Source organism: Mirounga leonina, unplaced genomic scaffold (genome assembly GCF_011800145.1).
Source record: "Mirounga leonina isolate KUSES-001 unplaced genomic scaffold, KU_Mleo_1.0 Mir_128, whole genome shotgun sequence".
Taxonomy (NCBI): Eukaryota; Metazoa; Chordata; class Mammalia; order Carnivora; family Phocidae; genus Mirounga; species Mirounga leonina.
The window spans coordinates 8,524,242-8,549,120 of record NW_023270320.1 but is presented as its reverse complement, the minus strand read 5'-3'; the positions used below and the strand labels follow the sequence as shown (position 1 = coordinate 8,549,120).

Here is a 24,879-nt window from a genome sequence, read left to right as displayed (position 1 = left end):
GTAGGCATTATTTGAGCAAAAACCTGAAGCGCGTGAGGGAGCCCGTCATGTGGCCGACGGGACGAAAACTTCCAGGCAGCGCGGAGCGCTCCAGAGCAGAACAGCTGGGATTCCTGAAGGTGGGAACACATTGGCATTTTGGGTGGGATTCCACTGGTTGCCGAGTTGAGGACATACTGTGGGAGGTAAGGATGAAGCATTGCCAAGGTGCTTTAAATTCCCTTAAATAGTGCACATCCCGGGCGCCTGGGTGGCTCAGTCGTTAAGCGTCTGCCTTCGGCTCAGGTCATGATCCCAGGGTCCTGGGATCGAGCCCCGCATCGGGCTCCCTGCTCGGCGGGAAGCCTGCTTCTCCCTCTCCCACTCCCCCTGCTTGTGTTCCTGCTCTCACTCTCTCTCTCTCTCTCTGTCAAATAAATAAATAAAATCTATAAAAAAAAAAAAAAAATAGTGCACATCCCTAAGGCCGTGAAATGTTTATTAAAGCATATCTTGCTGGAATGGTAATTTATTGAATCAATTAGCAATCTCAAGAAGCACAGTTCCTATAAAAATAAGGCTCTTCAAAAGGCAGGAAAAATGGGCATTCGGGGTTGGGAGAAGCAGAACCTCCACCCACTGAGCACATATTAGGTATTTTTTGTGGTTTTTTTTGTTTTGTTCTGTTTTGTTTTTAATTCTCACAACAGTCTTAGAGTAGGTGTTATTTTGCATGTAAGGAAAGTGAGGCTCAGAGAGGCCTGGGCTTTCCCTTCTGCCACGCTGCGGTTTTCGTGACAGAAAAAGTCAGACGAGGGTTGTGGTATCGAGGGCAGTGCTATGAAGAGTACAGTGAGGACTTCGGGGTGTTCTTTGACCCGCTTCTTACCTCTGTAGCTACTCTTCCCATGGTTTCCCTCTCTGGTTCTAAGCAAAGCAGCAACACGAGTCTTCGTGTCTGACCAGATTACTAGGCAACATGTTCCTGTGACTGTTACGAGCACCCTCTCCCCCATGGATATTCCGTGGTTCTCTGCAAAGCTGGCCAGAGTTTTCCCTAGAACTCTCAGCTGCACTGTGTAAGCAGAAATTTGAATTCACGACCTGGTTACCATACAGTTGCCCCACAAACCATCTGGCTGCACAGAACTAGCTCTTAAATTATTGATCTTTTTATATCCATAAGTATTCATAAATATGCACAGCATATGGATGGATGGATGGATGGATGGATGGATCAAACACAAGGAAAAAGACAAGCAGCAAAAGTCGAACACAGCCAGACTTTTCCAACTACATTAGAGTGCGTGATGCCCGGAGCTGGTTCCTAGGATAGGCCCTGCAATCACTGCTGTTATTAGTTCACAGTTATCATTAGCTCACAGCAATTTTAGCAAAATGTGGGGGGTTTTGTTTGTTTTTTTGTTTGTTTGTTCTCCTAGCAAGAGCATGAGTACTTCCTTATCAGATGTACTCTGGGAAAACTGAAATGCCATCCATACTGTCCTTAGGAATCTTCATTTTTGCCCAGGCCCAATTAAAGCCTTCTCTCCCCAGACCTCCGTCCTCCAGTTTCCTAACTCTGTATCCATGACGACACTTGGACTACATTTTCCCCCTGTCTTCACTTGGAATGTCACGAGAGCCAGCAGCCCGACCAGAAATCTGCTAGTGGTTACAGAGAAGGAAAGTACATCCTGTCACAGAGATCAGGAGCCTGTGTACGAGTCAGAAATTTAGGGTGCATTTTGCAGCTCATCGTTTTGACGGACTACTCTGTGACCTTATGCTGTTAACACCTGCCTCCACAGGTGTGTGAAGAGCTTTAATTAATATTTGTAAATCTCCCTGATTGCCATAGATAGAAGATGGCGGAGAGGGACAAATTATTATTAATCATGGGGGCAGGGGCAATGGAGAGATTTAAGTTTTGCTCCTTCACCAGAGACCTACACCCACAATGTTTTTACAGTAGGAGGATTAGATATAAATCTTGATTTACTTCCTTTGCACTGGTGGAAATGCCCAGTGCCTGCTTAATGCAAAGCGCCGGTTGCCGGCTCTGCCTGAGACTCAATGTGCTCTGCCTCTGCCTCCTAATGCTATTTAAGTTATTACGGGAAGGAGCGTTGCTATTGACGAGTGTGAGAGTTCATCTAATTAGCTGATTTCAGTTCATTTGGCATTAAATAATTCCCCAAATTCCCATATGTTTGAACAATATGTTCAACAAGGGGGATGATTCTCTGAAAGCAATTAAATAGTTCTTTTAGGAGAGCTTGTCATCGGTCACTCATAAGCATCCCTGCTATTCCTGTCTGTGATAAAGGCAAGCAGCAATTATACGGAAAGTGCTTAACCTTCGCTAATGGTCGCTGGCAGGCATCCACAGACAAGCTGCCACGCCATGCTGCTTAGAGCTCACACTGGAATTTTACCTTTCCCCCCTCCCCCCCCCCCCCCCCCCCCCGCAAACCTCAAGTATATTATTGTATCCAGGCTGTTCAGCCAGCATTTGTTATTGCTCATACACTACTTTCCATCCCCGCCCACCTCGCCTGCCTGCTTTGCTTAAAGGGAGATGTAGACATATTTTCAGTTCCCCTTGCACCCTGGTTGTATGGGAAGAATTGTCAACTTTGGACAGTGGTTGCCTCTGTGGATGAAGTTTGCAAATCCGTCTTCGGGGCTTCCTGAAAGGGGGGAGGACACTGCATTCATGTTCAGGTCTGTTTTAGATAGAATAGAGAGACGATGTCCCTGCCCCCTTCTGTGTCTGGACTTGTAATGCAGAAGCAAATTACAGGTCATGAGCTAGAGTAGGACCATTCCTAACAAGCAATGTCAACAAAAGCAGCTCAGAAACATGTACTCATAAGAAAACTGTCTGTTTATACAAGACCATGGAAAAGGTGGCATCTTTTGGTGATAAATTTCATCTTTATCTTGCTCAAGTGGTGGCTTTTTTGATGAGGGATGACATATTTAAATGCCCTTCCTAGGTCGGGTAAGAGAAAACTTCTGTATTAATACCAATCCCAGTGCTCATGTAGCATTGTTCATCTGAGAGTCATAAATGGCTTTATGGACTATATTCTATATCACTGTACTTCTTACAAGTGATAATACAGGCCCCCCCAAAATCAGATAGCTTGTTCAAAAACACAGAAGCAGTTGGGGAAGAATGAACAGACTTCTGGCCTATAAGCCAGCCCACCTTACCATTTGGGGACAGAGATTAAAACCAAAAGACAAGAAATTGAAAGAAACATTCAATGATATCATTTCCCTTTAGTTAAATTTCACCTCCTTTTATTATTTCATGACTCTGTATTCCCATTGTGAATAATTCACAATACAGAAAAGTGTCCACACTAGGTTTGGGTGGAATGACTTTCAATTTAGAACTAAAATAGTGAGGAGTTGATGTATTTGATTATACACATTTGTAACTGTCTACCATGCTATCACTATATAACCTAGGTATTTGTGCATTGGCAGAAAACAAATGTTTTCAAAACCAGCAGTGACATACTCAATCTGGGTATGTCTGAAGGTTGCTTTGTTCGTAATAATTTTTTTTGACTCATTAGCATTAAAAATGTTTGTAGAACGTGTTGTTGGGAGGAAGGAATCTGATGGGAAGATTACCCGGTCAGCAGTTCCTACAAAGCTCTCGGCTTTGGTCATTGATAATGTTATCAACGGGAATAAGGATTCAGCAGCCGGTGTGTGACACACCAGCTAAGTCTTTGCTCTCTTCTGTTCTGCCCTATATTTCTGAAGAAGCACCTGTCATTTTGTTTGTCAAAACCTAGATTTGAGGGCGCCAGGGTGGCTCAGTTGGTTAAGCGACTGCCTTCGGCTCAGGTCATGATCCTGGAGTCCCGGGATCAAGTCCCGCATCGGGCTCCTTGCTCGGCGGGGAGTCTGCTTCTCCCTCTGACCCTCCCCCCTCTCATGTTCTCTCTATCTCATTCTCTCTCTCAAATAAATAAATAAAATCTTTAAAACAAACAAACAAACAAACAAAAAAAAAACCTAGATTTGAAATCTAAGCTAAACTCAGTCCGCGAGCTTGAGCCATTCAGGATAAATGGCTGTCACCCAGACCAGCCCTGGGCACGTGGGGTGCCATCCAGGAAGGAATCCTGGGAAACCCTTTTCCTCAGCCTCAAGAAAGCCCCAGTCTATAACTAAATTCTCATTCAAATGCGCCCCCTTCTTTACACGCTTCTTGTATCCTCTCCCAACTGTAAAGCCTCCAGTCCGATGGATCCGAGGTGCTCCTGAGTCCTGAAGTCACCTGTGGCCCTCCAGACATGATCGTCACCACTCCCTTTGCATTGACCATACCACACTGTGCGGACGTCAGTTCTGAGCACTGGAACATCCATTTAAAGAAGCGGACGCAGCAGGGCAAGTGGGAGGTGAGACCCTAGTCTTCCTTTTGAAAAAATAGGATTTGGCTTCCACCATGGGATAGATTTAACCTTACCCTCTTTTAACACGAGTTTGCCGTGAAATATGTAAGCATTTTCTTGTTTTTTCAGAGGGTTGATGGCATGTGCTTTACAATATCCTCAAGGTATTGGCTAGTGTTTTTCCATACTAATGGAAAAGAGAAGCAAGAGAGGATCCAGAGCTTCTCTCTTTGCTTTTAGAATACAGTTGTAATTACCCACACAGACACGTACCGTTATGCGCCCATTCCTGGTATATAAAACCTTTACTTCTGTCCTTCCTCCCAGAGTGTGTCCCTGTCTGAATTGACTTTCCCTGCGGCCTCCGCGGAGGGAGGTCAGGAGGGGGCTCAGGGCATACAGGCTGTGCTCATAAAAGAAACTTCTAATCCTAGGGATTAGAACATGTTGAAATGTTCAGCAACACAGTAGTTGCTAAATATATTCTGGTGAATTAATGAAGGCATTGAGAATTATTGAGCGTAGGTTGCCCTGTGTATAGGAGTACATATGAAAGTGATACGGTCCAAGGGAGAGCAGAAGAGAGACAAGAAAATGAGCAAGTGTATGAGGAGGGTAACAACAAGAGAGACAGACACAGCAACGATTGCACTGTTATTACTATTTTAAGTGAAACCTCTGATTTATCTGTCTGATAGGGATTCCTTTTATGTCTGTCTGAAGTCAGTTTGCATGAAAGCAGGTGAATTATCTTGCTGGAACACAATGACTTGTTCCAGCTAGCCCTGGGATCGTCCCTCCCAGGAGGTGCTTCAGGCAAAAGGAATAAAAGGAAAATCTTGTTTCTTTAGGAGAAGAAAATTCCCATTTGCTACAATGGATTACATTTACCCTGCCCAGCTCTCTCTGCAACTAGCCTGTACTCTTTGTTGCAAATGCATTCTGCTGTTTATTCAGCCCTGGTACAACCAGGGGCACGTTTTGCGGGCATGAAGTTCCATGGGTTTCATAAAGGGGCAGGATTTTGCTCTTTTCCATTATGGTTTGCTTTGCCTTGATTTTTACCACTTTAGTTTTTCAGTTGAGCACTTCCTCACAAGCTTTTCATCCAGATGGTGTTATATTTATGCTCTACCCAGCCAGTCACACAAACCAAAGTTCTTATCAGGGAAGGTGAAATATTCTCGTACATCTTATCAAAACCATTTATTTAACGGTCCCTCATGAATGAATTTGGTGGAAAGAGGATAAAATATTTGAAGGAAAATAAATATTACCTTAAGGATATTGAATGAGATTTTCAGAAATAGACCTTTTTCAAGACAGAGTTTGCTTGTCGGGTGTTAATATTTAAGGTTTTTCTTAAATTCAGCACTGCACAAATTAACTGAAAAAAAGGAGAATTTTGGAAATGAGTTTTGTTGTAACCTATAGAATTCCAACACACTGAATAGAACTATTTCTTGAGTTCCCCATGTAAGCAGTTATTTTGCTAGAAAAAGTGCATTTAACATCAAGGAAATGAGGACAATAAAAATACTCTGAAAAAACTGTGTCTGTCCATGCAAAGTCATTGTTAAATCAGACCTTATTTCCAAGCTGAAACAATTTCATACACCGTTTCCCCACAGGAAGTGATGTCAGTGGAGGATGAATCCACATCCTGTTACTGCCTTTTGGACCCCTTTGCATGTCACGTGCTCCTCGACAGCTTCGGGACCTATGCCCTCACTGGAGAACCAATCACAGATTGTGCCGTGAAACAGCTCAAGGTGGCGGTTTTTGGCTGTATGTCCTGTAACTCTCTGGATTACAACTTGAGAGTCTACTGTGTGGACAATACTCCTTGGGCATTTCAGGTCAGCCTTTTCTCTAGAATTCTTCTTTTGGTATCATGAAAGCATGGGGTTTCCTAAAGATCAGTATCAATAGAGAATACTATTGCTGAGGGTCTGCAAAATGAAGACACACCACTGACTTGCTGGGGATACGTATCCTAAAGCAAGAGTTGTGTTATGGTATGTCTGATAATGTGCTGAGGCCCGAGGACATGAGGTACTTGGCACTCAAGAATAGAGAAGAGTCGGGGCGCCTGGGTGGCTCAGTCGGTTAAGCGTCTGCCTTCAGCTCAGGTCATGATCCCGGGGTCCTGGGATCGAGTCCCGCATGGGGCTCCCTGCTCAGAGGGGAGTCAGCTTCTCCCTCTCCCTCTGACCCTCTCTCTGCTCATGTGCGTGCACGAGCTCTCTCTCTCTCTCTCTCTGTCTCTCTCAAATAAATAAAATATTTAAAAAAGAATAGAGAAGAGTTACATAAATACATACAGAAAACACTGTGTGCTGAATTATCAACTGACTTAGCAGTCTAGTCAGATTCAGAAAACAGAGACCCAATTGCAATAGATCAGAGAACAATCTCTGAGAGCCCTTTGTGAACCTTCATGGATGTCATTTAGGAGCAAAAGAGAAAGAGCTACCATGTCAAGAAAGGAGAATGGCATGAGCCACAGGAACAGCAAGAGTTATTTGATGTGCAGAAGGCAATCGCTTGAACAACTGAAGGGTATAGTTTGGGAACAACAATTATAAATCCTATCGATCAGCAGGCAGTCATATTATATCCTGGATACATAGTCTATTAATAATTAGGGCTACTAAGGCAGAGATAGTTCAAGGTTCCTTTCCATTTTTGGTACTTTTAATCATGTAAGACTCATTTTAAATTAGCTACTCACGAAGAGTACGAGTTTATTAATAGCAGCAAGGATAATGCAGAAGTGCCTGTGTAAGCTCTGCCCATATATAAATAGCATAGCTCTCCTGACACACCTCATCCCAGATCCCTGCTATTCCAGTCCTGGATCATTAAGTCCATTATGCAGAGCATTTCCTCAGTAACTAGCTTTTAAGACACTGAGCTGGAAAACTCATGTTTACCAATAGAAGACATACAATGACCTGAATCCTGAACATAAGCCAGTAAAGGAGACACAATGCCAACCTATGTTCTTGAAACTTCCTCATCTCTTAAGTAGCACAGGTCATTTTGAAAGGCACACTTAATATATGGCTGCTCATAAAAGAGCCTTTTTTCAGAGGGGCACCATTTTGTAGAGGAAAGAACTTCCATGTGAGTTGTGAAACGTCATCCTATGATTGCTATTTGATAATCTTAATCTGCTTTCGCCACCCCTAATAAGAACATTTTTCCAAAATAAAACGCATTAATAGACATTCAGCAACCAAAAATAATGAGTTGAGGTCATTACTACCACTGAATGCATCATGACTCAAGTCAGATGTTTAGTAACTTGGCCAGATTTTGAAGGCTGAGTCAACTGGAGTAAACACGGGGGGCCTTGGAGGATTTCCAGCCTCCAGGCTCATATGGGCAACCCACTGCCGACCAGTGTGCCTGTGAGGATCTGTTCATCACAACTGCCTTGGAAGTCGGCCCTCATAGCCATTTTGATCTCACTTTGAATAATGCTGATGTCTATTATATACCAGTAAGTTAGACATTTGCCTAAAGAAAAAACAAAGTGACTTTCAGATAATCTATTCTCATTCCTCTTGATTGCTACCAGATTCTGCAACAGCTCAACTGTTCACAGATGAATATGAATTGCAGTGGAAGTCATGAAAATGAGGCCCTAAACACAGCTTTTCCAAACCACTCTCCTTTCCTATGGGTAATAGACCCTTCTTCATCAGTGCTAGGGAAAATGGTATTCTTCCTCTAAATTGAATCCAAATATCTTTATTTCATCATTTAGAGATACTTCTTAAAACACTGTAATTTTGCATTAGAGAAATGTTTTCCAGTAGAAATACTCTTGACCCCATTTGTCATAATCTATTTATCTCCAGTGATTCTCTCTCCTAGTATGTCCAATAAAGCTCATTTTAAAGGGGGGGCTTGGTTGTACTTGCTATTGACAGGATGTAGTGACAGGTATCATGAGCAACAAAAGCCAGGCTTCCCCCTGGGGTGGTGAGAGATTGTCAGCCTTGGTTGAATAACTTTTCTGGCCCACAGAAAGATTGCAACACAACTTGTAGCTTTTCAGAACACAACTGTGCGGTCTACGGTCTTGATCTCTGGGTTTTGTTTCTGAGAGAATCTGGCTTTCTGGATTTTTACCTTCCTAATAAGTGAACATGTTCAGGGCCTTCTGCCCAGGTTCCTTTAAAACCACTTCAACATCCCAAATCATCCGTGTCACGTTTCTCACAGCTTTGTATGTGGTATTTAATGAGAGGGGAAAATTATATAGTTACTAACCCATTAAAACTGTTCCACTTTAAGAAAGCCTTAGCAACAATTCACTCTTTGAACCTCTAGCAGACTTCACACATTGATATTAGCTCCCCCAACTTGTGTGGTATGAGCTGAAAATATTGTATACAGTGATGACTCATGTTCTATAACTCGGATAGAACCCTGACTTCTTAGTCAAAAGTAATGGGTCATCTTTCAAGAAGCATTTCTACTGAAATTGACTGTACTGGCATTTGCCTCCATCATCACGGTGTTAAAAATGTTTCTTGTGACTTAGAAACAGGTACAAGCTTGGTTGCAATAGTTGCTATGTTTATTGTAGTGCATCTTTCATGTCTCAAAGAAATAGCAACATATATGTGCCCAACTAGGACTGTCCTCTTGGTCAAGAAAGAAGCCTGGTTGAAGATCATGGTGACGTCTTTCATTTTATTCATAGCTTATTGAAGTTATGTCCAATAAAATAAGTAAAATCTCCCCCCTCACTGGAAACCTTGGAAGGAGACAGCTTCCCAACCCAAGTCTTCTGTCCTCTTAGAACCAGTGAGGGTCTGGCGACATAATGGTCCCACCAAACTGTAGTCCTGTGGAGGGTTTTAGTCCTGGAACAGAAACATTGTCCCTTTCCAGGCTTGCCCTCCTCCCCTGTACCTCCTGCAGGGGCTGCTCTGCTGGCTTCTCCTTTGCTCTGGGGTTATTTCATCTGAATAATAGTACTGGTTTCTCTCAATGACAAAAACAAAAGACCACCTACACCTTGGTAAGACATAATTTAGTTTCAGGTTTTTGAAGACCTGTTCTGATAAATACATCTACAACTGTCTTTGGGAAGTTAAATCGGCTATGTTTGTTTTTTTTTAACTAAAAATCTGCCTGAAGGTGAGAAGAGAATAAGAGAACAACCCATGACTTCTTGTCCTTCCTGTTCCTGTGTTTCTATGATAATTAGAGCTGCCATTTTGTGTGTGTGTGTGTGTGTGTGTGCTTGACATCATCTCCTTTGGTGAATTCAAACCAAAGGTTGAGGAATGGTGGTATATTTATAAAACAGTAACATTTTAAGACCTAGGTTTCTGTTACTGTCTGTTTTATTTCTTTCTGTATCTGTCTCACATGGGTGTGCACGCATGCACACACACACACAGCTCAAACAAACCTTGAACTCAGGGAAAGCAAGGAATTAAACACTTGCCCCATCTTAGGAAGAAAAAAAGGAAAAACAACTAGTTTTTTTTCTCCATTGCTCCCAGCCCTCCTATTCAGTACCTCTCGATACTCATTACTTGCTTGGCATTAATGTAGATTTAGAATCTAATTTCAAAGGATTTCCTCCAGATGTAGTTCTTGTGTTTATCAATAATGCAACCTTGGGAAATATTGTTCACGTAAAGCATTTAAAGGAACACACCACAGCGACATAATTTCTGTGTGTGTGTATGTGTGTGTGCGTGCACACGCACATGCTTAAGTTCAAACGGTTTTGTCTCACAAATATGTAAATTCGGCCTGCCTGTTTTAGTATCCCTGAAGCCCACCTGAATATTGCTGCCTGTCTCATTAAATCAACATAAAGAGCTCACAAAGCTCAGGCTTTTCCTGGCCACAACTCCAGGATCTGGATAGCTAACAGCCCCCAGTGTGAAATGAGGAGGGAGACAGACTAGAACCACCACCAACCATAGCCTTTGGGTACATTTTATAGGAAATAAGCTGGCCAGACCCTATTTTCTGGTTTAATTAATGCAGATATCAATTTAACAATAGAACTGGAGATTTAACATAAGGTCCTTGTCATATAGGAGGCAGATAGGAAAAATGAAGCGAGTATCAGGCCTCACGCTTGGGGTGATATATCCACTGAGTGACTCAGAACTAGCTCAACAGAGTTGTTTGTATCAGTGATTCTCAAACCCAGCTGGGCATCAGAATCATCCGAAAAGCATTTAAAAATACAGATGTCCAGGCCCAGCCCTGAAAAGAGTACAGTAGGTTGTGGGCATAACTGGGAATTCTTTGCTAAGTATAATTTATTATTTTTGTACTCAGGAGTTTCTTTAACTCTGAAGCTGGTTGTGCCTTTATAAATATATAAATACAATGATTAGTTCCTTATTGGGCTTCTTCATTTTAATAATTACTTGTTGTGTTACAGAATAACTAGGATTGCTTAATATTTTGTACAAGATTATGAGACACTGGTTCAATGTGTGGAGATGAAAGTAAGCTTTAAAAAAAAGCAAAAATAAATCATGGTTGTATTTAAATTGGAGGCCCTAAAGCAGGAATTTCTAAAAGTACCATTTTCCTCTGTGATAATTATAAGTGGACATCTATTAAAATTTTCTAATATTCCCCACTCTGCATTTCAGGGACCGCTTAGGCAGTATATATAACCATAGGGCAAATACAGACTGACTTATGTCGTCTTTATATATATCTTGCACAGTGAAAAATTATTTACGGGACAGAGTTAATAACAGTCTGACCTTCACATGACTCAAAAAAAAAAAAAAAATCAAGCATAGGATAGAAAAAGGCAGGGAAATGTAGAAAAAATACTAGACCACAGTCAAGTTGCCCTGTTTTAGTCTTCGTTCCATCACTAACCCTGTAACTTGAGGAAGAGGACTTTCTTTGGGGGTAAGGTTGGGCTTCAAATTTTCATCTCTTAACAAGGTACGTGATAATTTAAAACTACAGTTCTCTTCTGGTGTGATGGTGCTCGATATGACTTCTAAATATTAAAATAGCCTAGCGCTACACTAAGAAGTGCACCATCTTGCACAAGACACTTCATCTTCTGACCTCAATTTACTTCTCTGTACATTCAGGCAAGTTAGATTATTTGAAGAAAAGGGGTATGCTTTAGAGAGCCCAAATATACTTTGAAGAGTCCACACTATTGTTATTGTGTGGCGTTCACGTGGTTTTAATAAGTACATTCCTTATTTGTACTTGTTTCTAACCTTACACTAGAATTGCAAAAAGAGGTTAATAGAGTATCAGGCTGATGATTTTGCTTGGCCATGAATAAGCCCAGCTAAGGAACAGAGGCCTAAAGAAAATAAGTAACCTGCTGAAGACCATGGAAATGTGACTGGAGTCCTGTGCCTCCAATTTTGGTTTACAAGATTCATCGTCTTTTGAGTATATGCAGTCCCCCAGAGATTCTTATACACCTTAAAACCTGAGTATCCATGTTCTAAAATTAAGTACAAAGTCCTTAGCATAGCAAGCGAGAATTCATGATTTGATTTTCATCACCTCCAGCCACTCACTTTCTACCCTAACCTATCCCAGCTCTGCCTCGCCTCATACCTTTGTGCATACCCTGCTCACTGCCCCCAGTACACACCCCTGCCTTCTCCTGTGACTATCCCCGATCTTTAACTTCAAGGTTCAGCTCAAATATCACTTCTTCTGGTAATTCCACACTTCTTTTCCTGGCCTCTCTTCCCATCTGGGTTAGGCTATACCCTGTACTTTGCCTTGACCTCCTAGGTAGACATGTATTTGTAATACTTAGATATGATAATCAGATGCCTACTGTACTGAGCCTCTCACTAGACTGTGAGCTCCCTGGTGGTGGAGATGGTTTTATAAACTCAGAGTCCAGCTCAAGCATAGCTCCAGTGGACACTCATTAAATCTCAACAAGGAACCAGTGATCAGCATCTGTAAAAGACCTCAACTCAGCATTTGGAGTAAATTATCTCTCCTCCCCATCCTGCCATGATCCTTCCACTCTTTGTAGCCCCCATCAGATGCCAGTCACTATGTTGTCATGCTCAACTCCTAGACCCACACTGTTAGGAACTACCTAGCACTCTGTTGTTCAGTATAGTAATTACCAACCGCATGTGGATATTTAAATTTAAGTTAATTAAAATGAAAAACTCAGTTCCTTCCTCGCTCTAGCCACATTTCAAGTGCTCAACAGCCACTGTGGCCAATGGCTACCATATTGAGCAGCACAGATAGAGAACATTTCCTACATCACAGAAAGTTCACCACTAACCCAAGAGCCCCCAAGAAACACCCTCTCATTAAAAGAACCGGAGCAAATGACCTTGGAATTGAATCATTTAGTCCTGAGAAGAGATACCAGCAACTGATTAACAGTTACGTGTACGTGACGGGTAAAAGCTGGACAGCCGCGTCTTAGTAAGACATGTTTTTATTCCTGTTATTCTGCACCTAGACAAGAGTCAGTAAGATAACCTCTGGAGCTGCTTTTACTCGCTGATAATTGAAATGTAAGTTTTATTGTATTTATAAGCCTACTTTCCTGACTTCTCACAATCTTTTAGAATCTGGAAAGATTACAGGACATAATTAAAGGATCTCAGTTTTCTTATTTATTGTACCTCTGCAAGGGAATTAGAAGTCAATTAATGGTGACTTTAAGAAATGGATTTAGGGAGCTCTCTTATCTCCAGTAACACTAACGACCTCACCCCAAAGGCAGGTTAACCTTTTGCAGAAATCATGTCGGTTATTTTATTTGGCTTATCATCTCTCCAGTAGGATTCTAGACACCACAAATTTGGAACCAATTAAAATGGTTTGCTCATCATGGAACACTACATCAAAAACTAATGATGTATGGTGATTAATATAATAAAAAAAATAAGATGGTTTGCTCAATAGAATGTAGGTGAATTGTGTGAATTGTGTTTGTATTAAATATAATTATAAAGATTTCTCAGTGAAAAATAGAGGAGTATTTATCTTCAGGAATCTGATTTCTTTTTTCTGAGCTAAAACTAACTTGATAAACAACTTTTGTCTTGGCTTTTTGGCATAACTTTAATGAACATTACTACAAATAAATAGGATATGTGCACTCTATAACATTTATTTTGAACCAAAGAATAAGTATTATATAATGCCCGTATTCATGATGAACATGTGAAAGGGTAGAGGTGGTGAAAGGGTGAAGTCGTTGTTCAACTTTCAGTGTAAAATCTGAATACATCCCTTGATTATGGTTATAGCAGATGAAATTCACACAGTTGTGGAAACTCAACCGTATAACAGTTTGCTTGGGGCAGGGGAGGTCTTTTAGTTTTAAAGAAAGGCATGGTGTGTTTAAAAGCCTAAGCAACACAAATAATGAAGAACAATTATTTCTTTCTGCCCACATCCTTATTAATCAGCAGCTTTGAGTCCCAGTCCTGACCTTGCAAGGATATAGGGTTCTCAAAGAAGTGTGTGTGCGTGTGTGTGTGTGTGTGTGTGTATCATGCTGTTTGTCTATTTCCAGGAGACACACGGTAGGGAGCATACCTATCTATGGAAAGAAATGTGGCAGAAACTGGATACTTCATTATTACACCTCTTTTCTCTTTCCTGCCCCTTAGGAAGTAGTTTCAGATGAAAGGCATCAAGGTGGACAGCTACTGGAAGAGCCAAAATTGCTGCATTTCAAAGGGAACACCTTCAGTCTTCAGATCTCCGTCCTTGATATCCCCCCATTCCTCTGGAGAATTAAACCATTCACTGCATGCCAGGTACTGGCCAAATGGGCTGCTAACAGAAATAGCTTTGCTTTAACCAGCAAGCAGGTCACTAAACCCTGGTGAGGGTACTCTTGACTTACCTCCTCCTTTAAAAGTATGGATTTAATCTCAGAACTGTCACAGAAATGTAGCAGTTTGGACTACACACAAAGAATTAATCATATTGTCATCAACTCACAGGTTTCTAACAGGTGGGGGGAAAGGTGCTTGATGTCAGGTAATGTGAAATTCCTCCTTTCTCTCATTTAAACTCTCGCTCAGCATAGGTTGAAGATGGTTACTTAACAACTTAGAGCGAGGTTGGTTTGTTGTTTGTTTTTATTAAAACCAGTTCATTACGAGACATGGTTTTAATCATGGTCAGCTATGAAAGGTCTGGATGTCAGTCCTTCAAAGGGTGACAATTTTGAGTTGTGGGGAGCTCTGGCTGGCCAGGTAGACACAAGAGGTTTTGTCCAGAATATATGAAGTGCTTGCCTCCAGGTAAGCTGGGTAAGATGGGAAGACGAAATTATAAACTGAGACCCAAAGAAAGGATCATGCCTCTTAGAATCCTTTGACAAATATATAAACATATTTCTGCATTATTATTCACCTATCTCTGTATCAGAGAATTTTAAAACATTGCAAAATGACTTAGAGCCTCCTCGGATGACTTTTAGGGGATTTGAGTAATTGCTTAGCATAGAAGGATCTCTTATCGACGTGTGACCCTGTCACCAAATGCTGTGGAAATTCCCCATGATGAGTACTGTCATCATAAGCAGCTAGCTGGTCTACAGTTGTTTCCTAAACCAAAATCACTTGTGCTTCAGGTGACAGGACAGGTCCTTAACTTTGGAAAAGCTTCTGGTGGGTTCAGATTGATCCAGAATCACAGGAGGCTTTCAGATGTCTTGTTTCTGTCATAACCTGCAGAGCCCTGTGGGGTTTTAACCTTTCCATCCTTATGGCCTTTATAAAAACAAAGACCAAAAACTTGCACAAGGTAAACCAGCTTGTCAGAATGGGAACAAGCCAAATCACAGAGAGAAAATCCTTGCCTGAGCCATGAGAGTTAGGAAAAAAATAAATAAATAAAAGTTGAACCACCAGTCCTTTTGCCTTCAAAAATTCACGGTTTTCAGATTGGACAAGGTTGTATTTTCCTGTTTACTTTTCAGACTTCTCGTTATCTTGGGAACTGCCCCTCTGTGTCCTCTTTCGGGGCATTCAGAACAACAAAAGCATCTCTCACGGCCCCAAACCATTTTTTTTTTTTTGACACATTCAGCATATTTCCTTATAGTGAGAGGTTTTCTATGAATAAATGGATTGTTTATGATGTTCTAAGACCGAGGGGTCTTTGTGTCCAGGAAAGTGGTATTCAGAGTTTCCAGTCCAAATTGAACTTCAGGGCATTGTTAAAACAGGTCCTAAAAGTCATGTAAATTCCTCTGTATTAATCTTTATAGGCTTAAAGGCATCATTCCACTGGATCTAATGCAAGTGCCTCTGTCCAAAGTAACTATTAAGTTTAATGTTTAGAGATAAAAAAAAATCAGATGAAAGGACCATAACCTTGCACCAGTCCTTAAACAATAATTCCAACACCAAGAATTCCAAGGAGAGCCCCGGGCAGGAAAGGCATTGGGGGCTAGGAGCCTGTGGACCTCAGAGCATGCAACAGGGCCAGCCCAAAGCCAAAGGGCATTGGCTCACACGGAAACCCAACAAGCTTTACTGCCAGGATGGGTTGGATTGCATGGACGTTGTGAACATGGATAAATATTTGCCTTCTGTAATTGAGCATAATTTGAAAGAGTCTTGGAAGGCTGAGAAATAATTTAATTTTCTGTGCACCAGGAGGTTTGCCACTGAGTTGCATTTCCACTTCATTTTTCTTACCCACAAATGGCTTTCTGCTCTATTCCTCCTTTCCGCCCCCCCCCACCACCACCCTCCTTGCCGCCATTGTCTTGCCCCTGTCGTCACTGAAATCCCCTAGCTTGTATGAACACATATTGTGCTGCTCTTAATGGTCCTGCTGCATTTGCTCCAGGCATCAGATGTAAGCACTTCAGGGAGGGTTTGTGTTCATGCTGCTTGAACCTCATGTAGAACATAATGTGCACTGATAAACTTGGCGTGGATAATAGAGAATGGCTTTTCATTAGGGCTTCACCGATGGGAACTAACTGAGAGCTATTGCAGGGACAGAAAATCTCACTCTTCCTGACATCATTTATAGGTCTCTCCTTCAACTGGTAAATCTCCCTGTCGTCTTCTGTCATCTTCCAGCTCAGTGCATGGAAGACCACTGGTCTTCCTCTCTCCCCCTTTCTCTAACTTCACATCAGGAATCTGAGAAGCGACATATTCCACTTGGTACCCAAAGCCTGTTCTCCTTGGAAACCTTCCTTTCTTCTTCTGGGAAAGGTGGAATTTACCAGGAATTTTCAGGCCTGGGCGGTACCCACTGCAGAGAATATCTGCCCTATCAGACACCAACCAACTGCATGAGGAACATTTTTAGAATGGTGTGAATTCAAGGTTGAATCCAGAGCTATGTGCGGAAACCCTGTGTATAGGCAGACTAGCTAACTTTGAAATCTTCTTGGGTTAGGTTCGGGAGGATTACAGTTGACGAAATGCTATGCTACCACCCACAGTGCTAGTCCCCCCCAACCCACCCACCCCCAGAGATAAACAAGTATTCCTTCTCTTCTTCTCAGGCTTTTTAGGACTTGACCACAGTTAGAGATCCCCCTCCACAGATTTAGCAGACCTCGTCTAGGAGGTAAATAACTCCGCTTTCCATAGGTTACTGGGACCTGGGTGCTACTGAGTCACACGTTCTGCTATTTCTTGCTGACTGTGGGGTGGAGAAGCTGGAATAGGCAGTATACAATAAACTATTATTTTTTAAATCCTACAAAACACAAAGTCGGGCTGTCACCTCCCTAGGATAAAAGCAGCTGTCTTTTCAGCATACTTTGTGTCTTGGGGAACCCAGTGTCTGTCTCCTGCTAGGATGTGATTTACATTCTCTCCATCTGCTAGGAACCTAATTATAATGGGAATCAAAATGAAAACATTTCCGGAATCTTTAAACACCCATAACTTTGCTACGCTTTGTCCTCCCATATTACTTTCCACATCATTCCTCTCACTCAGTGAGCATCTTGATAGTTTTTTTAATAATGAAAACAAAGATGATTGCCCTGACAACACACTAATCACAGTGCTTCTAATTCTATTACTTTTAAATGTTTTGTCAAGCCCTATTGGCAGCTGTTACTCAAGCCAACAATAAAAAGAAATATTCTTTTGATACGGTCTTAAAATCAGAATTTTAAAATGTCTTTTTTTTTTTTAAAGATTTTATTTATTTATTTGAGAGAGAGAATGAGAGAGAGAGAGCACATGAGAGGGGGGAGGGTCAGAGGGAGAAGCAGACCCCCTGCTGAGCAAGGAGCCTGATATGGGACTCGATCCCGGGACTCCAGGATCATGACCTGAGCCGAAGGCAGTCGCTTAACCAACTGAGCCACGCAGGCACCCCTTAAAATGTCTTGATTGTGTGCAGTGGGATGCAAAGAGAAAAGAGAAAGTGGCTTTCTGCGCGGGAGGATTATCTCTGCAGTGGGCATTACTCTCTTACCTTTCTGCCACCATTCTCTGCAGAAAATAGAAGAAATGTAGCAAATTATACCAGAGAAGACACTTTTCAATAAATGGCCAGTACCTTTTTTTGTTTTTTTTTAGGAAAGGAAGCATTATCAAGGATTCAGATCCACCACACAACATGGAGGTCAGTTTAAGAGCAGGACCTTGAATTCAGCTCTGTCTGACCGTGATGCCCAAGAACTTATGTTATGCTGTAATGACTCAAATTTCCGTTTAAAAACACAAAGACCTTTTTAGTTTAGTTTAGTTTTTTTTGTTTTTTTTTAAGAGTGGGGGAAGGGGCAGAGGGAGAGATAATCTTAAGCAGGCTTCACGCCCAGCATGGAGCCCGACACAGGGCTTAATCTCACAACCCTGAGATCAGGACCTGAACAGAAATCAAGCATCAGACACTTAACCGACTGAGCCACCCAGGCGCCCCCTTAGTTTTCTCAATTAGGCAAAAGTACCTGTTAACCATGGAGCCCTATGTTAGTTTCTTTCATGAAAGGGGGTGGTGCAAAGGAACTATAAAAAATGTACTAGTTTGAAGGAGAATTCATTTGAGGGCTATTAAAATGAAGATGGGACAACAAATGATGGAAGCACCAGGCAGGAGACTCTGTTTATTGTGGCAGGCATCAGGGGGCCATACTGGGCCCCATTGCAAAGGATTCTTGTAACAAGAGCAGAGTTCCCAGGCGATCTGGTCACATCAGTGTCCCCCAGTCATGGTTAGAGGTAAAAGAGACATTACAATGCTATTTCCTGAAGAACACCAATCAGCTGCTTCCCGTTTCCCTCTCCAGTCAAGCCCTAACCCCCTCATTAGCTCAGTATTGTAGAGACTGCAGGGAGGAGATTGGGGAGTAGGTCACCACAGTTAGTTCTAATGAGGAGAGAAGAGGATCATTAATGGCAATAGGAAAATTAGAGAAGGACAAGACAGTGAATGGTGATAATCAGTTTTGAAAAGGTAGAGTTGTCGGAGAAAGTAAAGGCCAAATAAAATGACTTGTAGTGATTAGGGGTATAATGTCAGTGATTGATAATAGATAAATCCCAGAGACATAGCTATTGGGAGTTCTCCACAGAGAGGTGGCAGTGAGCAGATGGGATCTTGAAGAGTTCAGCAAGCAGAGAGAGAAGTGTTGGAGGCTGAGATAATGAAGTAAGGGTTACCCACAGCTTACAAAATGGAAGAAGCCTTAGGGGGAGAAGCACAGTAACTCAGGTTGGACAACAAGAAGAAATGGCATTTCTTGTAAATACATATTATTATTTATCTGGTGTAGAATTTGGTGCAAATTCAAAAAAAGTCATTTTTGAGTGTTGTCAGGAAAATGAATTCTTCCAAAGATTGCTGGGGGACCTCACCAACCAATTTCACTCCTTCTCTCTGCTTCTTGAGATGAAAATTCCACTGCCTTTCACTTGGTTTAGGATTAAGAACAAATGAAACAAACCCACAAAACCCTTATACTCCTTACTGGGATGTGTGGTAGGAGTTGGGGCATGAGTTTCTTCTCCCAGACTCCCTCAGCTAGCGCTCCTCTCTTCAAGTGGACAACAATCAGAGTCCATCCCTCCTTGTTGATCCCCCCAGGAAGCATCCAAAATCCAGGCCTGTGAGACTTCTAGTAGAGAAAACTAAACTCAGAAATAAGCAACGTGCCCATTAGAGCTCAGGAAGAACTAGGTAACTCCTAGTTCCTCCAAGTGAGTAGTCTGAATTTTAATCATGGCCCCAGTCTCCTAACACATGATGGCTTCATCACCAGTCACACTTCAGAGGATCAAACCTCCAAACCTGATACATCTTCTGCCACCTGCCAGTGTTAATACTGGAGAAAATGATATTTATAGCAACAGGTAAAGAAGAGTACATTAACGAGAAGAGAAGAAGAGAAAAAGGTGAGGATGAACGTTACTAGAGGCTGGCCATACATGGTCATTGCCAAGAAGGAGAGACTTTTTTTGCAGATGAAAGAATATCAGTGGGTGACCTCTAGTTCGCATTACTGTAAAGCCACATGTCTGAGCACAGTCTAATCAGTGCAGACACTGACTAGTACCAGGGGAAAAGGCTGTATGTAGATTTTGTGATTTCCCCCCTCATTTAGTAAAAATTGCTTTTGCCACTCACTTGTAAGTCTCGTGACGGTAGAGACTGAACCTAGTTTCTTGTTATTTCTTATTGTTTATCTTGTACAGCGTCCGGTCATTAGCAGTGCTGAACAGATGAATTGAGTGAATGAGAAGTTGACAAACAGGACTGTTCTGGGCAGCCTAGTATGTTTGTGTATCTCTCTGGCATGTGTGTGTGTGTGCGCGTGCACGTGTGTGTGAGTGTGTTCGGCAGTAGGTACAATTTTTATGTTGGATACATTAGCAATATTGTGTTCTGTTTACACAATTCTGTAGGAGTTTGTGTGGTGTTGGGATACGTTCTTGTCAGTCAGTTCTTTAGCATAAGTTTTATTTAAGTGAAAAGATATCATCCTACCCCAGGCTTAGGGAGAAGGATGGACTAGAAGAGTCTTCTCGAGAATATTTTTTTCTCGTGGGAAAACCATGAGGATTAATTTTTTATAGCATCCTAATTGTGTGTGTCACCAAGTGAAATCTGAGTTCTTGCACTGTGGTTTTGGAATTCAAATGTTATCAATTGGAATTAACATTAATTACTTTTTGTGCTGCTTGGCATATGCTGGAACATTATTTCTACAACAATTCCACCAAAGTCACTGAGGCAATTATCTCTGCTGCAATCATTGTCATCATCATCATAATTATTGCTATTAAGTCTCTCCTAGTCTCCACTCGTCTCAGCCAGGCTCTGCACACCATACCCCTCTTCTCTCCCCCGTTTCCCTGCAGGAGGTCCCATTCTCCCGCGTGTGGTGCAGTAACAGGCAGCCCCTGCACTGTGCCTTCTCCCTGGAGCGCTACACGCCCACCACCACCCAGCTGTCCTGCAAAATCTGCATCCGGCAGCTCAAAGGCCATGAACAGATCCTCCAAGTGCAGACATCCATCCTGGAGGTGAGTCCTTGGTCTGCAGGACCACTTGACTCCATTTCGACAGGACACTAAGATTAACGTACCTATTTCAGTATGCTACACAGGGTCTAAAAGAGCTTCATCCTCGTTACCGGTAAGGGCAAATAAACTTGTTCTCAGGCTGAGGGTTGAACTGAGCTTCCTATTGGGCAGAGAAACTCAACCCATCAGAGCTTAGGCCCCATGGAGAGCCCTTTGGGGAAAGAACTGGTAGAGGGCTTTTTATACACAAAACCACGAGCAATCTAATAGTCCATTGTAGGTTTGGAATATCTCCAGAGATTCATTGGTGGCTGATGGTACATTTGAAACACATACCGTAAAGAAGCACAAGGTCACCATGGGGCTGTTTTTCTACTGGTCCTGACCAGTTTTCCAGAAGTCGTCTTCAGGACCTGGGTTCCCCGTTGTCTTAAAATGTCTCCTAACCCCCAGGTTCGGGGTTCTGCATAGCCCCATCTCCACTGAATCTAGATTCATCGATGCAGTCATGTACAGCAGAGTAGATATAAGTCTCATTCTACAAAGTAAGGAAATGCAAGTGCAGAGAAGGAAAGGACACTGTCCAAGGTCATATCACTATTGAAGGGCAGAGTTAGAATGGGAGTCAGAGGAGAATTCACTTTTGCAAAAAGACACTTGATTTCTGCCATGGCTCTGATTTGCCCTAAACCACTGAATGGCTTCATGGCTGTGGACTTGGCTTTCAGAGATGATGGCATTCCTTCCCGAATGGTTATTTGAGGGTAGAGGGCTAGAGTAGCTGAGTGGTAGAATCAGGGGAAGCACGTGATGTTTTTGTTGAGCAATTCTAAGGTAATCCCTGGCTAGTGTAGAAAAACACATTTTATTGCTCATCAGTAGAATATATATATATATGCATGCGTGTGTACAGGCACACATACATATTTGTGTGCAAATACATAAATAATATGTATTTATTCATTCAGGCTTGGCAGAAGGCTTAACAAATGTTATATACATACCACTCAATTCGGGCGTTTTTTTCTTTGAAAACCTGTAGCTTTATAGCATTATCACTTCACTCCATTCTCATTTCAATTCATTGTTTATGCAAAATGAGCATTGCTAATTCCCCGAATAGTTTTTCTGAAGAGCGGATGGCTTTCCAAAGGATTGTGCCTCAAAATTGATAGCTGTCTTAACTGACATGTTTGTACAGGATTTGCATTCATTATCGCCAATTAACATTGTGCGCCAAAGTAGTTTTGATGGGAAAGGTAGATCCAGAAACATAGGGTAGGATATTTTGAGAGTCTCTTTCTTGAACAGTCATGGCATATTTAACACAATACATTTCAAAGTAAAATAAAAAATTGCAGGAAAGTTTTAAAATAAACACAAAAGGAAAATCCAAGCAGATTTTCCTTCTGGCGTTCAGAAGCAAGCATGAAAAGGCAGGACAGAAAGATAACCTCTGATGCAAACTGCCCTAAATGTCTGATCTAAGATCAATGCAACAATTCCAGGCTTAAAAGAGTTTTTATTTTTCAAGGCATTCCGACGGAGAGGACCAACTTCTGCTATTACAGGAAATCCATGTTAAAGGACTGTGATAGAGCTGATACAGCCTGGTACCTGTGCTCCTTGCTTAAACAAATTTTGGAAGCGCACAGGAGGAAAATGAGCTAATAAACACAATCTTACCCTTTACTCTCCACTTCCTTGTCTAATGCTTCGCAAGCTTACAATCACTTTGAAATGCCTTGAAAAAGAAGATACCACGGTGTCTCTAGATAGTAAGAGGCCAGCATCCAAATAATATTTATTCACTGTTGGGTTACCACTATCCGGTTTGCAGACGACTGCATTTTAGAAGCTCTATTAACCCTTTTGGTCCTGGAAGGATCATTTTATTAATTGCTTGAAGTGTTACTGCTGGCGTTTGGCCCAGTGCTTCGCCATCTCTTTGTTAATAAACTGTATTTCTTAGGCAAATCTGTTATTTTGTCAGCAGAAAATCGAGAACTTTCGAAAGCCACTATATTTTGGTACCATTTCATACGCTCTCACAGGTAACCATTCAGCTCTGCGGATCAAATACTATACTGTCACAATTTGACATGATGTAACGTTCTCAAAGAGGTCAACCTTCTTGTCCAAGATGATAAAACCAATAATGGGGAGCCAGAGTTCCCAACTGAGGTACCTGACATCGAGGTCAAAGTCTGGGTTTCATACTAGACTACTTCCGGATCCCTGTCAGGGAAGTCTAATTTAGCAATACAGACTGTGGGCCTTGTACATAATGTAAGCCTTCTTTCTGGGGGGCTCTGGCACCAGTGACAAACATTGCAGCGTGAAAAATTTGGTCTTTGAGTATGAAAGTAGGTGAAAATTGGGACGTTCTTTCCTCAAGACTGCAGAAGGATGGGATGGCCTGGAATAAGTGTTCATTCTACAGGTCTTCAAGAATAGAATAGATTTCCCACATGTCAGTCTGCCTGGAAAGGGAGGTCTTAAGGTCACTCACATTCTTTCCAACTCCAGGACTGTCTCATTCCTGGCAGAAGCATACATCTGCTGATAGATCTAGTGAATACAAAGCATCCTCTTCCCCCGAAAATGACTTGGATTTTTGTGATAGTTCCAGAAAAAGTGAAGATACATAAAATGCTGAGAAACTGGGATTACCTGGGGAAGAGACAAGATACATTCTAGACACGAACTTGTATTAGTCAGTGAGTTGGGAATAATAGATCAGTAAGTGCATCATACTTTATGGCCTCTAGGCTGTAAGACCCTGTAATTAGTAATAGGATTTCATTGATTAAAGATAATAAAAATAACAATAAGGAAATAAATCTTTTGAAGTTTTCAATAGATGTCTGAATTTTTTAAGTATCTGTCCCTCTCCCCACTCCAAAAAAAAAAATCCCTGTATCCTTAAGCTCAGAGCTCCAACTTCTTACCTTACTTTAATGAATCCTCCTAGTGTGTGTTTCACGAATTTAACAATGGAACCATTCGGTAAAAGAGATACATATGTATATCATTGTATATATATTTTAAATATCTGAATCAAGACAGTGAGTCTCCTCATTCAAAGGCCTTTGGTTCTTTATGTTCAGCCTCCAATCCATCACTTTCCTTTGTGCCTCTCATCTAAATGGCTTTCCAAATAAATACATTCATGTCATTCTCACACTTAAAAATTATTTCAGTGATCAAGATAACATATTTTTTTCTGTCCTTTAGAGTGACCATTATTGTGTCCATCTGTAGAAGCAGGTGGTTCTCTTTAAATGTAACCTCACTGAATTACCTAACAATTAGCACCAATTGATATTCTGTAAAAGCAGTGTTATCACGGCTCTAAAAATTGTGGAGTGAAGCAAAATAATTTTACTAATATTGAAGAGAAGGGAAGAATCCCTAAGTAATTTATTGTATCATCCCTTGTTAATGTAATATTATTGGAGAATCCTTTTTTTTTTTTTTTGGTAGAAAGAACTTAAATGGGAAACTTGCATGTTACAAGTTTCCCTTCAAGCAATTCTCTTATCTTTCTTCCAAAAGTGGTGGAAGGTTAGGGGATGATTTGTCTGTTGCGAAATGGACAGAATACTTGGAATTCCTCATTGATTTACAGCTCCCCAGCTAGCCAAGTAGCAGCCTCTTATCTCAGATGGGCAGAGCATGAAAATCTGCTGTTCCTCTGCATATTTAATTTTAAACAATCAGAAAATGTGATGTATCTACAGGAATCTTATTACTTGGCCCAGCTGTCTTTTAGAATGCACCATAAATGTTAAAGTGTCATCCTTATGCATGGCAAATATTTAAAGTGGTAAACTTTATGAGGGAAATGGGGGCCCACTTACTAAAGTGTCGAAAATAGAAAAAATACTTAAGAATCAGTCTCCTGCAATATTTTATTCACTTTGAAATCCTACCACTTCTGTCCTGAAGACTGTGGATCGGGGTGGTCTCTCTTCTGC

The 24,879-nt window shown here is 41.5% G+C and overlaps 1 protein-coding gene across 1 annotated transcript in view; it reads left to right on the top strand.

The window, feature by feature from the left end:
* Positions 1–24,879, top strand: part of UNC5D (unc-5 netrin receptor D) — a 559,949-nt gene that overhangs the window by 519,620 nt on the left and 15,450 nt on the right. Inside the window, exons 12-15 of the mRNA XM_035004059.1 lie at positions 4,241–4,409; positions 6,035–6,262; positions 14,048–14,197; positions 20,735–20,899. Coding sequence (XP_034859950.1) covers positions 4,241–4,409; positions 6,035–6,262; positions 14,048–14,197; positions 20,735–20,899 — 712 coding nt within the window. The remainder of the gene's footprint in view (positions 1–4,240; positions 4,410–6,034; positions 6,263–14,047; positions 14,198–20,734; positions 20,900–24,879) is intronic.